The following is a 12246-nucleotide window of genomic DNA, read 5'->3' as shown; positions in this document are numbered from 1 at the left end:
ACACTGCTCCTCTACCACAACAATTGCTATTCCTCACCTCAAAATATCCAGAGAGAAAAATCACTTTTGCCTAAAATTAGTGCCTTTTGTATGCACACTCATTTCTGGTTTAGCAGTTTATCAAAGGACTTTTTATTCCTCCAGTAGTAAGAAGACAAGAAATAGTCACAGAATATCTGCATTTGCACTGAAGAGTTGGCCTCTTGCTTCAGGCACATAGAGAAGCTGGCTCACTAAATGTGCATGCCTCCAGGCCTGGACCCTCATTAGCCTGTTATATAATGAATTGATAATTTATAAACAAATTTCATAAATAGCTGAGCTCACAAATACTACCCTTTCCCTGAGGTGGCTGATAAAACCAAACTGTAAAATTTTAGTTAATTAGAGAGATTGGAGACTAGAGCTCCAAGATATGAACAAGGCCTCCATGAGAATGGAGCTTAGTAGCTCATGTTGATCTAAACCTTCCTAGTTCACATAACACTTTTCCCACCCTGGGAGGCAGTCACATTGAAGCATTGTCACCATCCTGTGATAGAAGAGGAAACTGAGGTTCAAGTGACTTACGAACAATCACATAGCCTGACAATGGCAGAGCCCAGACTCAAACCAGGTTTTTGGATTTCAAATCCAGGGTCCCTTCTACTCCATTCATTACTTAGCACTCTAGAGGATTAACTCTGAACACTTTGGATATTCAAAATTGAGACTTTCTAAACCACAATGTCTCAAATTGAAAGTCTCAAAAATTGAGACTTTCCAAAGTCACAAGGGGCTCCAGAATACAAGAGAGGTTAGACCTTTGGTTTTATTGGTATGGAGAACTCTCTCCAGTAATGTAGGAATGCACCTTTTCTGAAATTTATAGTCTTAGAAAGTTGCCTAGAGGTTAGGATTACAAAGCTTGCTGTAAGATAATTGCAGAACTTGAACCCAGGTCTTCTTGACTCTGGAGTCTTCTCTATCCACTATACATGCTTTCTTCTCTCCAAATCATCTTTGAAGGGAGGGATTGTGGTGTATGCTAGTAGAGGGATTGTTCACACTTGGTACCATGATGAATATTTTGATATTTTAAGATTTTATTTTATTTTGAATTTAAGAAATAAAGCAAGCATTTCCATAACATAGTAGAATAGAAAAAAAAAAGATGATTTCATATGAATTTGAAAATCTATTATGGACGACTTGCTATTCCTTTTAAATATACAAAGTTATCTAACTTTTTTCCCCTCTCTACCCTGCCATGACTACCATGGCAGTCATATGCCATGATATGCATGTGGCATATATACATGCATATATACATATATATGTAAAACCTTCTATACTTCTATTTATAGTTCTTTCTCTGGAGACAATGTCTTCCTTCATAAATCCTTTGTAGTTAATTTGGGTATTATTTATAATAGTCAAAATTAGTCACTCAAAGTTGTTCTCAGAACAATATTTCTATTGTTGTATACAATGTTCTTTCTCTGTTCTTTTCAGTCTTCATTATTTCATGCAAGTGTATTCATATTTTTCTAAAATCATCAAACTCATCATCTTTTATAGCACAGTTGTATTCCATCACAATCACACAACACAACTTGTTCAGCCATTCTCCAATCAATAGCCATCCCCTACCATAAACTACCATAACATAGCTACCATAAACATTTTAGAACATATAGGTTCTTATCCTTTGGCAAAAAACCCAGAAGTGGTATTGTTGAGTAAAAGGGCAATTCAATAACTCCTTGGGCATTACTATAGATTGTGTTTCAAAATGGCCTGGTCAGTTCACAATTGTACAAACAGTGAATTAGTGTCCCAATTTTTCCACATCCCCTTCAATATTTGTTACTTTCCTTTTCAATCACTTTAGCCAATTTGATAGGTGTAAAATGATATCTTAATGTAATTTTAATTTGCATTTATCTAATCAGCAGATTAGATTTAGAGCATCTTTTCATATGACTATAAATTGTTTTGATTTCTTCATTAGAAAACTGCCTTTTTATATTCTTTGACCATTTATCAATTAGAAAATTACTTGTTTTCTTATAGATTGATAAAGTTCTTTATATGTTTGAGATATGAGACCTTTCTATGAGGAATTGTCTATAAAATTTGTTCCCCAAAATTGTGCAAAAAACTGTAAAACTGTACATACCCTTGGATCTAATAGTGTCACTACTGGGTCTGTATCCAATGAGATGATAAAGGAAGGAAAAGGACTCATCTGTGCAAAAATATTTGTAGCAGTTCTTTTTGTAGTGGCAAGAAACTGGAAATTGAGTGGCTACCCATCAGTGGGGAAAAACCAAATGAGTTATGATATATGAATGTAATGAGATATCATTGCTCTATAAGAAATAATGAGCAGGCTGATTTCAGAAAAGCTTGGAAAGACTTACATGAACTGATTCTGAGTGAAGCGAGCAGAACATTGTACACAGTAACAGCAAGATTATGTGATGATCAACTATGATGGACCTGGCACTTCTCAGCAATTTGGTGATTCAAAACAATTCCAATAGACTTGTAATGAAAAATGCCATTCATATCCAGAGAGAGAACTATGGAAATAATTGTGGATCAAAGCATACTATTTTCACCTCTGTGCGCTTTTTCTTTCTCATGGTTTCCCCCCTTTGGTCTGATTTTTCTTGTACAACATGACAAATATGGAAATGTATTTAAAAGGATTGTAATTATTTTACCTATGTCAGATTGCTTCCTGTCTTGGAGAGGGGGCAAGTAAGGAAAGGAGGAAAAAATTTGAACTACAAAGTCTTACAAAAATGAATGCTGAAAATGATCTTTACACATATTTGGAAATATAAAATACTATTGAGAAAAAAAGTTTAAAAATTTCCCCCCAATTTTTGATTTCCTTTTGATCTTAGTTATATTTGTTTTATTTATACAAAACCTTTTTAAATTTAATGTGTTCAAAACTATTCATTCTATCCCATATACTGCTCTCTATCTCTTGTTTATTCATAAATTGTTCACCTGTGCACAAGTCTGATAGATAATTCTTGTAATATCTCTTTTTATATCTAGGTCATGTACCCATTTTGACCTTATCTTGGTTAATATAATAATATGTGTTGATATATTGAAGAAGCATTCTACTTAAATTACTTGTTGCTGGGTTTTTTTTTAGGGTACCATACCTAAAGATGAAAAAGAAAAAGCTATATATCTCACAGCCTTTACTCTTATTGGAATGAGAAAGTCATTGGAAATATGTCCAACTGAAGTAAGTGGTTTTAAAATTTGTTCAAGATATAAATACCCATCACTTAAAGTTATTCTATGTGCTTAGCTCCCCAAAAAACACATATCAAATTTCTATATGTATTGCAGGGCTCTGTCCTTGATTCAGTTTTAGCTATCATTAAAAAAATCAATAATAGATTAGGACATTGATATACTGCTTATCAAATTTGGAGGTCACAAGAAGTTGAGTGCAAAAGAAAATGCATTTAATGACAGACCTAGGATCCCCAAAGAGCTAGATTTCTAGAGTCCCAGATGGAATTAATAAGCTTTATTTTTTTTCTATACCTCATGTCATAGATCTGAATGGTCTTTCTACCAATTAGGATCACAGCTCTCATCTAACATATTAGGTTAGTCTTCATGTTCCATTATGGCTGAAATATTCTTCACACTGAGACCAGTCTGGTGATAGGACAGCAAGATAACTGCTTGTTAGGAAAACTTTCCAGACCTTTACCAGGAATGTCTTAACTAATTCATTTTAATCCATTTAGCATTTATTAGTGTTGGCTATGTTCTAAGTCCTAGAAATAGAAAGATAATATGAAAAAACACCTTCTGCTTTCAAGAAGCTTACATTCTACCCAGAATACAACATGTAAGAAGACTAATATATATATGATTATTTGAGAAGGGAAAAAACTAACAGCTAGGGGGACCATGAAATTCTTGCATAAAATTTGGAACTTTAGGGAACCAGAGATTCTAAGAGATGAAGGCAAGGAAAGACTATATTACAGGCATGGGAAATAGTAGCCTGTGCAAAAGCCTAGATAGAAGAAATGGGAGATCATGTCTAGGAAGTAGCAAATATACAAGATTGGATAGAACATAGAACACACACACACACACATTAATGTGAAATAATGTTGGAAAGAAATACTGGAACCAGATGGAGATAATGTGAAATGAAGTTGCAAAGGCATATTGGAACCAGAGGAGAGCTTTAAATTGCAAGTTATGGAGTTTATATTTTTTTCCTACAGACTAAAGGGTGTTTAACATTTTTCCCCTCCTTTTTTCTCTTATATTTTATTCTTTGTTGTAAGAATAGTTCCGAGGTATGAGTAGAGAGTTAAGAGGGAAGACAAATTGGAAAATGATGATGATTTCAAAATAAAAGATTTCAATAAAAAATTCAATGGTGAGAATAAAAGGATTTCTGTGGAGCAGTGAAGGTCTACTAGAGATTAGATAAATAACTATGTAATGGATCCAATAAGAATGACTAAATCGTTTTCTCTAATAGCATTCAGTAGCTTGTGTGTAGGAACAGAAAAAGCATATGTGGAGAATGGGATTTGGTGAGCATGCATGGCAAAAAGCCAAGAATATAAGGAATTAGAGACTAAAGGTCCAAAGATAGGGCAATAAGGTAACTGGTTCATCATAGAATCAAGACTTTCAAGTGAAGCCTTAATAGGTATGATATACTGTGAGAGGATAGAGGAATAGAATAGTGGGAAGTCACAGTGAAGGTAATCAACAGATTTAGGAGAAAGATAAGGAGAAATGGAAAGATTGTAAATTTTGATGTGATCAAGGAATTTTTATCTTTGGCATATGATTAAGATAGAATAAAGTTGAAGGCCATGGGAACTGAGGTTAATGAACTATGAAATAAAAATGTTTAAGAAGACATTGATATATATAATAAAATCCCTGAATATAAGGGCAAAAGTTGGGTAGAAAGGAAGACTAGAAATCTCTTGCCAAACTTTCTGAGAAAGTGGAAAGAATAGCTTTGGGGCTGCTAGAGGACTGCAACCAGGATTTGTATAGAGTAATACAGACATATGGAACAACCTCAAAAGAGGATGCTGCTTAATGCTGGCAGTAGAGAGTCTGGAATTGGCAATGAGGAGCAAGTAATATTTAGTCATGCCCAGTATTTCAGAGGTAGTAGGGTAAGGGGTGTGAGAAAAGAAGGATCCAGTGCTGGAAAAAGTTACCAGGGACTTGGTGTTTTCTGGGGAAAGTCAGGTTTCAGGGAGTATAGAAATGTTCAAAGTTAATGGAAAAGGTCTAAATTGAAGGTAAGTTTATTAATGATAGAATAATCAGGCACAACTCAAAATGAAGATAGAACAGATTAGAGATTCAGGAGACGAAGTGCTAAAGTGGATGAGGATGAAGGAAGGAAGAAAAGGATAGCAGGAGAAGGGAGCCAGTGACTACTCCATGGGCATTTCAAGAGGAAATGGTAGGCATCTGCCAGCCATATGATTGAAATATGGAATATTTTATGGGCCCTCAAGGGCCCAGTGACTACAGAGGACATGCCAGTTCTCTTTGAAGTATCAAGGGAAAATAAAGGAGATTTGGTCAGGTATCTGAGTCAATAAATATTGGTAATTACACTTCTTGGAACCTGACCAAATTTTACATTTAAGATCAGTTTCTTTCTCTCATACTGAGATAGTGAGGGATGATGCTGAAGAACCATATTGAAAAAAATTCTTTGAATATAGAACTATGTGTTAGACATAATGCCAGTGGTCCTCCTCTTAGATGAGGTCCTTATGATAAGAAGCATGATGTCCTAGGCTCTAGTCTCAAATAAGGTCCTGGTTAAGAGACCTGTTATCTGAAGTGAATAATATCTTTGGTTCTAAGTGAGAGTCAATTTAGCAAAGACCTATCTCCTCATCCCAGTTTAGTCATCAAAGAAAACTCTACCATTTTGCATTGAATCAAGACAGAACAACAGTACTCCAGGATTTTGGCAATAGGGAGCAGGAGGTCTCCAAACCCCAACTCTCAACAAGGCTGGTGGTAGTTCATCCATGCAGCTTTGGCTCCTATGATAGTAGCTGGAGAAATAGTCATCCTCTTGCTCCTTGTTATAGTGTTTACTCCCTGGTATTCTGGTTTTTACCTCTGTATTCTGTTTTCTAGCCTCATCATTCAATGAAAATTGTTTTTTCCAAAGTTACCAGTGATTTCTGAATTGCTAAATCTAAAGTCTCCATGTTTCTTCAGCATTAATTGTAAGAGTAAATAGTGTAAGTTGCCAGGATAATGCTGGACAATATGATTAATGTATCTTCCTCACTTATTTTCAGAGAATCAATGAAGCCATCACCAAGGCTGAGTCCTACCTCCTGGAACATGGTACAGATGCCCAGAGCACTTTTACTTTAGCCATTACATCTTATGCCTTGGCCCTTGGGATTCCATTTCACCCTGATTTTCGTGCCATCTTTTCAAAGTTAAAAAGAGAAGCTTTTGTTAAAGGTATAGCAATTAATATTTCCATTCCTTAATTAATTATTGACTATTTCCTATGCCTGAGACCCTTCTGAGAGGAATATAGTGACAGAGTAAGGATGGTAATGGCTGGAAGTCAGGAGATTTGAGTTCATGTTCTATTTCTACAACTCTCTAGCTATATCACTTTGAACAAGTCATTTAATCTCTCTTAATGTTTTTCTTCTGGGAAACAACAGTCATAACCTAGAGTTCCTAAAAACCTGTACAATCTCATAGATTCTTGAATAGAGAACAGAATTCTCATAGAGCTCTCTTGGCTTATTGTCCCCCATCTGAAGTTATTGCAGGAAAACTTCTCGTATACTCACATTAGAACTCATGGCTAGACTTCCCCAAACATAGTTACAAGAGATCCCCAGATCCAACAAAAAATTCACTCAACAAATTTCATTCCACAAAAAAACTCAGAAGATGCAAAAGCTTCATAGGTACCATAAATAGAAATAGGCAGTACATACATCCCTTAATTGCTTATCACCTCTCCCATGAAGCAAACTGAATTGGATTTGCTACTTGGATAAACCTTTGACATTCTTGCAAGTCTCATTTTCCCACAAAGTCTCCCACACAGCTTCCTCCCCACAAAATCTATAGAGCTACCCTGTTGTTGCAGAAGGCAAATATACATGGGGGACAGCTGAACAAACAATTCCCTTCCCATTGAACTAGCATTGTCTGTGTAACTTATTGACTTTTCTGTCTAAGCAGAATACTATATAGGAGTTATGTGGATTCTTGTCCTCTTTCTTTAAGGAGCATGTTCTATCAGAAAATTTCTAAATATATAATCCAGCTCTTAAACTAGGGGCTGTCTGTGAGGCACCTCCCCCAGACTGAGGCTGCCTAAATGGCTTTCTTTTCTGGCTAGAAGGCGAGATTCCAAGATGCTGCTACCTAAGGCATTCAAAATCTCCCCTGGTCTCCACAGGAGATACGGGTCCAGCACATGCCTCTTTTTGCTGTATGCTCCTCCTGCGTGTCATCCCTAACTGCTCCTGGAGGAGGGGGACCTGTACAGGCCATAAGTTCTCTACCTCACCCCATCTCCCCAATGCTGCTCTATTGATGTTGGTCTGTTTTCTCAAAGTCAAGAGTACAAAAAAGGGAATTGGTTTCCCAAGTTGTTTTTCTAGGCCACAGATAGGAATAACTGCTCTGTTAAAAACTTGTCCCTCTGAGTCTCAGCCAGACAATCAATAGGAGTTTCTTATGTACTCTCAGTAAGTAAGCCACCAGTGGATATACAACTCAAGAGGTGAAACCTCTCAGGGGCTCTCAGACAAGAGATATCTTCAGGATGTTGGGAGAATAATCAAATTAATCAACCCCACTGATCAAATCCATTTATAATCTATTTTCCAAAGTTATTGCTATGAAAGTAATTTGTAAATTATCATAAAAAGGATGACATCATTATTATGCAAATAGTAAAATGCCTAAGTCCTTGTCCTCATGAAGTTTACACTCTAATTTCACACATGAAATATTAATGGAAAGAAGGTGATATACAATAATTGTGCCCATACTTTGGCTTTGTTATTTCTCACTTTTTGGCTACAATTCACCCTAGGCCAATAAAGTCCCTCATTTGGTCCCTGGACTCTGCTTGCTGTCTTTCACTGGAAACAGAAACTGCTACTACTGACATTCTAGGGCTGCTGAAACCAAGGGATGGACATAAGGAACTCCCCTACCTCCCCAGGGATTTTTATCTGCTCTCTTGGTAGAGATAAAGAGTTCTTAACCTTCTTGGGGCCATGGACCCTCTTACCTGTCTAGTGAAGCCTGTGCATCACTTAAATGCAGAAAATGAAATACGTAAGATTACAAAAGATGGTATTCTATTTTATTACATCAGTATACTATAATTTATTTAATCATTCCTCTATCAATGCAGCATTTTTTATTGGCATGGAATTAGTGTGATTCCCTGATCACACTAAATCCCTGATCAGGGATTCAGAACTAAGGGGAATCCCACAGGTTATCTGGTCCAGCCTTCTGAAAACTGCAACACAAATGATAAACAACTTGCCCAAAGTCACAAAGTAATAAGTATAAAGCCAGGATTTGAATCTAAATCCTAGATGAGTAGTGTAAACACTAAGCTGTATTTGGAGAGGGGAGAGATCCTAAGAATTTATATTCTGTATCATTTCAGCAAATTTATTTTCCATTCATTCTTCTTAGGCAATCCACCCATTTATCGTTTTTGGAAAAATGATTTTAAAAGTAAAGATACTACTATTCCCAGTGCTACTACAGCTCAGATGGTAGAAACCACTGCATATGCTTTACTTTCCAGTCTCCTTTTGAATGACTTGAATTATGCCAATCCCATTATCAAATGGTTGTCTGAAGAACAAAGATATGGAGGTGGTTTTTATTCCACCCAGGTAATATTTCTTTCTTTTTTTTTTAATAGCCTTTTATTTACAGGATATATGCATGGGTAACTTTACAGCATTAACAATTGCCAAACCTCTTGTTCCAATTTTTCACCTCTTACCCCCACCCCTTCCCTAGATGGCAGGATGACCAGTAGATGTTAAATATATTAAAATATAAATTAGATACACAATAAGTATACATGCAGGTAATATTTCTTAATGCTGTTTCCTCATTCATTATGCATTTTCCTGGTCCCCTGCATATTATGTATACTCCTTTTCCATGTCTTTACTTCCATCATTTCCACCAGAAACTTACAAATATGATAATTGAGTAGGCCTTTGAATAATAGGATTTTAGAGTCAGAAGGGACCTTACAAATTCCTAATTCAATCTGTTCATTTTATGGATAAAAAAAATTGAGATCTATAGAGAATTGGTGATTTACCCAACATCACACAGGAGGTAGATAAGAGGGTCAGCATTAAACCCACCTCTTCTGACCAAGAGCTATAAAATTCCTTACATAGTTAACTTCTGGATCAGAATTGCTTCTCTGGGTCTGCCTGCACTGAGTTTGATTTTAGGATATCACATTGACCATCTTCTCTATGACTCATGTGCCACTCAAACTTTCTTCTGGGAACATTGGATGCAACTCATCTAAATTTCCCAAAGAAAGAGTGAAAATATCTTGGTTTCTATACAAATCCTGAGATTAACAATTCAGCTCAGTTAAATAATGATTTATTATGTGATTTCCGTCTATATTTACAATATATAAATATATGTATATCATATATATTCAATATACACATATGGAAATACTTGTATACCTGATCTTCCCCATTATGATGTAAACTTCTTGAGGGCAGGGACTATTTCATGTTCATCTTTCTGTCTTTAGCACAGGGCGCACAGTAGGTATTTGATAAATGTATATTGCTCCTTTGATTTATTCTATATAATAATACATTGAACACAGTGTAGGCTTTGTTTATCTTTTGTTGTTTGTTGTTTAGTCCTTTCAGTCATATCTAGTTCTTTGTGACTCCATTTGGGGTTTTCTTGGATTGCCATTTACTTCTCCAGCTCATTTTACAGATGAGGAAACTGAGGCACACAGGATTAAGTGTCTTGTCTAGGGTCACACAGCTAGTGTCTGAAGCCAGATTTGAACTCAGGAAGATGAGTATTCCTGACTCCAGGCCTGCAACTCTATCCACTCCACCAGCTAAGTGCCCTTTTGTTTAACTGGAAACTCTTAGTGCCGACTCTGAATTGGTCCCCAACTCCTTTGTTTGGTCACCAAATCCTTCAGCCCAGTCTCCAACCTTTCCAACGTTGCTATTTGGAACCAAGATGTTTCCTAGGGGTCTACATGTATGCATTTTCCCTACCAGAGGAAATGTGCTGGCAAATGTTCTCTGTCTCTCTGAAAAAAAAAATTGTATACGGGACACAACTTTATGTTTCCATCACTTTTTAAAATTTGGACAATCAAGAAAACAATAAATGAATCCTAAATTTGTAGTGTTTGCCCACTTCCAAGATATGAATGATCACACTGAAAATTTATCAACTCTTACCTGGGCCATTTTGAGCTAACTCCAACATTTCCCTCCCCCATCTCTCCAGGGACCCTAGATTACTCTCTGAGTAGGCCAGAGATTCTTACACAAATTTTTGTATTTTTTATGTATTCCTTTTGTCAGCCTAGAGAAACCTTATGGACCTTTTCCTAAAATGATGTTTTTAAATGCAAAAAAAATACATAGGATTATAAAGGAAGCCAATTATATTGAGATATAATTGTCAAAGACATTTTTAAAACAAAAGCCGAGTTCATAGATACTAGTTTAATAACCCCAAATCAGACCTTCTCTCTGTCATCTATCACTCCAGTCTACCTATCTCCCACTAGGCAGACCTTCTATTTACATATTTAGCACTATCTTAGCCCCACTGTCTGAGGGCTAGGGTGATTAGATTTCCCCCTTTCCTAAGGGTTCTTTACTACCATCAAGGTAGGTAGAGGTGTAGGCTTCCTTACTCCAGGTCTGGCACTCTATTCACTGTGCCACCTAGCTGACTCCAAAACACCTTATAAATACTAGCTATTATTAACTTATTAACTAGGCACAGACCTGGAGTCAGGAAGACCCTTTTACTGAATTCAAATCCAGTTTCAGACACTTATTAATTATGTAACCCTTAGCAAGTCATTTAACCCTGTTTGCTCTAGTTTTTTCATCTATAAAATTAACTGGAGAAGAAAATGGCAAATCATGTCTTTGCTAATAAAAACCCAAATGGGATCACAAAGAGTTGGACATGATTGAAAATTAACACAATAAAAATATGATACTTAAGGTTTTCAAAGCACTTTACAAATATTATCTCATTTTACCTTATAATGACTCTTGAAGGTAAATATAATTAACCCCATTTTACAGATGAGGAAACTAAAGTAAACATGGGTTAAGTGACTTACCAAGGGCTGTTGGAGGCTGGATTTGAACTTGAGTCTTCCTGACATCAAGTTTAGTTCTGCATGAATGGGAATACAACTGGATGGAAAGATGTTTTGTTATAAAGGGTTAAAAATATCTAAGCAATTATTGCTGTTGATCATCATATATCTCTTCATTGATTTTTCCCAGGATACAATTAATGCCATTGAAGCCCTGACTCAGTATGCACTTGTGCTTAAGAAACTTCAGTTGAATATGGACATCAAGGTTTCTTACAAACACAAAGGTGACATACTCCAGTACAAAATGACAGACCAGAATTCCCTTGGGAGACCAGTGGAGGTAATGCAAAAAAAGTGTTGAGAAATTAAATTTGTTTAATTGTTTCTAACGACTCTAGAAAGTACATTTAAAAAAATTATAAATCTGGTATCATAGAATCTCAGAATTGGGAAAGAAATCAGAGGTTTCATTTAGGCTAAATCACCCCTGAAGGGGATTCTCCTCTATAGCATCCTTGGTTATTTGTCATCAGGCTTTGGCTCAAAGATGTCAGAGGATGAGAAATTCACTTGTGTCCAAGGCAACCCATTCCACCTCTAAGCCCAAGTCTGCCTCTCAGTAATTTGTAGGTACTGCTCCTAGTAATCCTGGAGTCAGCTGGTCTTTTTTCCAGGTAGCAATCTTTCAAATATTTGAACATAAGTATCATATTCTTCACTATATCTCTTAGAGTTAAACATTCTCAGTTACTTCAATCAATGTCATGATTTCAAAGCTCTATAAACCTCCATTAGATGGCCATCATCTCTCCGGTTTTTCTATTTTC

The 12246-nt window shown here is 36.1% G+C and overlaps 1 protein-coding gene across 1 annotated transcript in view; it reads left to right on the top strand.

The window, feature by feature from the left end:
* The window catches only part of C5 (complement C5), a 114974-nt gene that overhangs the window by 67547 nt on the left and 35181 nt on the right, over window positions 1-12246 (top strand). Inside the window, exons 27-30 of the mRNA XM_003757080.4 lie at window positions 3161-3256; window positions 6345-6516; window positions 8743-8948; window positions 11607-11759. Of these exons, the coding sequence (XP_003757128.3) occupies window positions 3161-3256; window positions 6345-6516; window positions 8743-8948; window positions 11607-11759 (627 nt within the window). The remainder of the gene's footprint in view (window positions 1-3160; window positions 3257-6344; window positions 6517-8742; window positions 8949-11606; window positions 11760-12246) is intronic.

Source organism: Sarcophilus harrisii, chromosome 2 (genome assembly GCF_902635505.1).
Source record: "Sarcophilus harrisii chromosome 2, mSarHar1.11, whole genome shotgun sequence".
Taxonomy (NCBI): Eukaryota; Metazoa; Chordata; class Mammalia; order Dasyuromorphia; family Dasyuridae; genus Sarcophilus; species Sarcophilus harrisii.
Note: the sequence above shows the minus strand (reverse complement) of the source record. Positions and strands in the feature narration are given on the sequence as shown.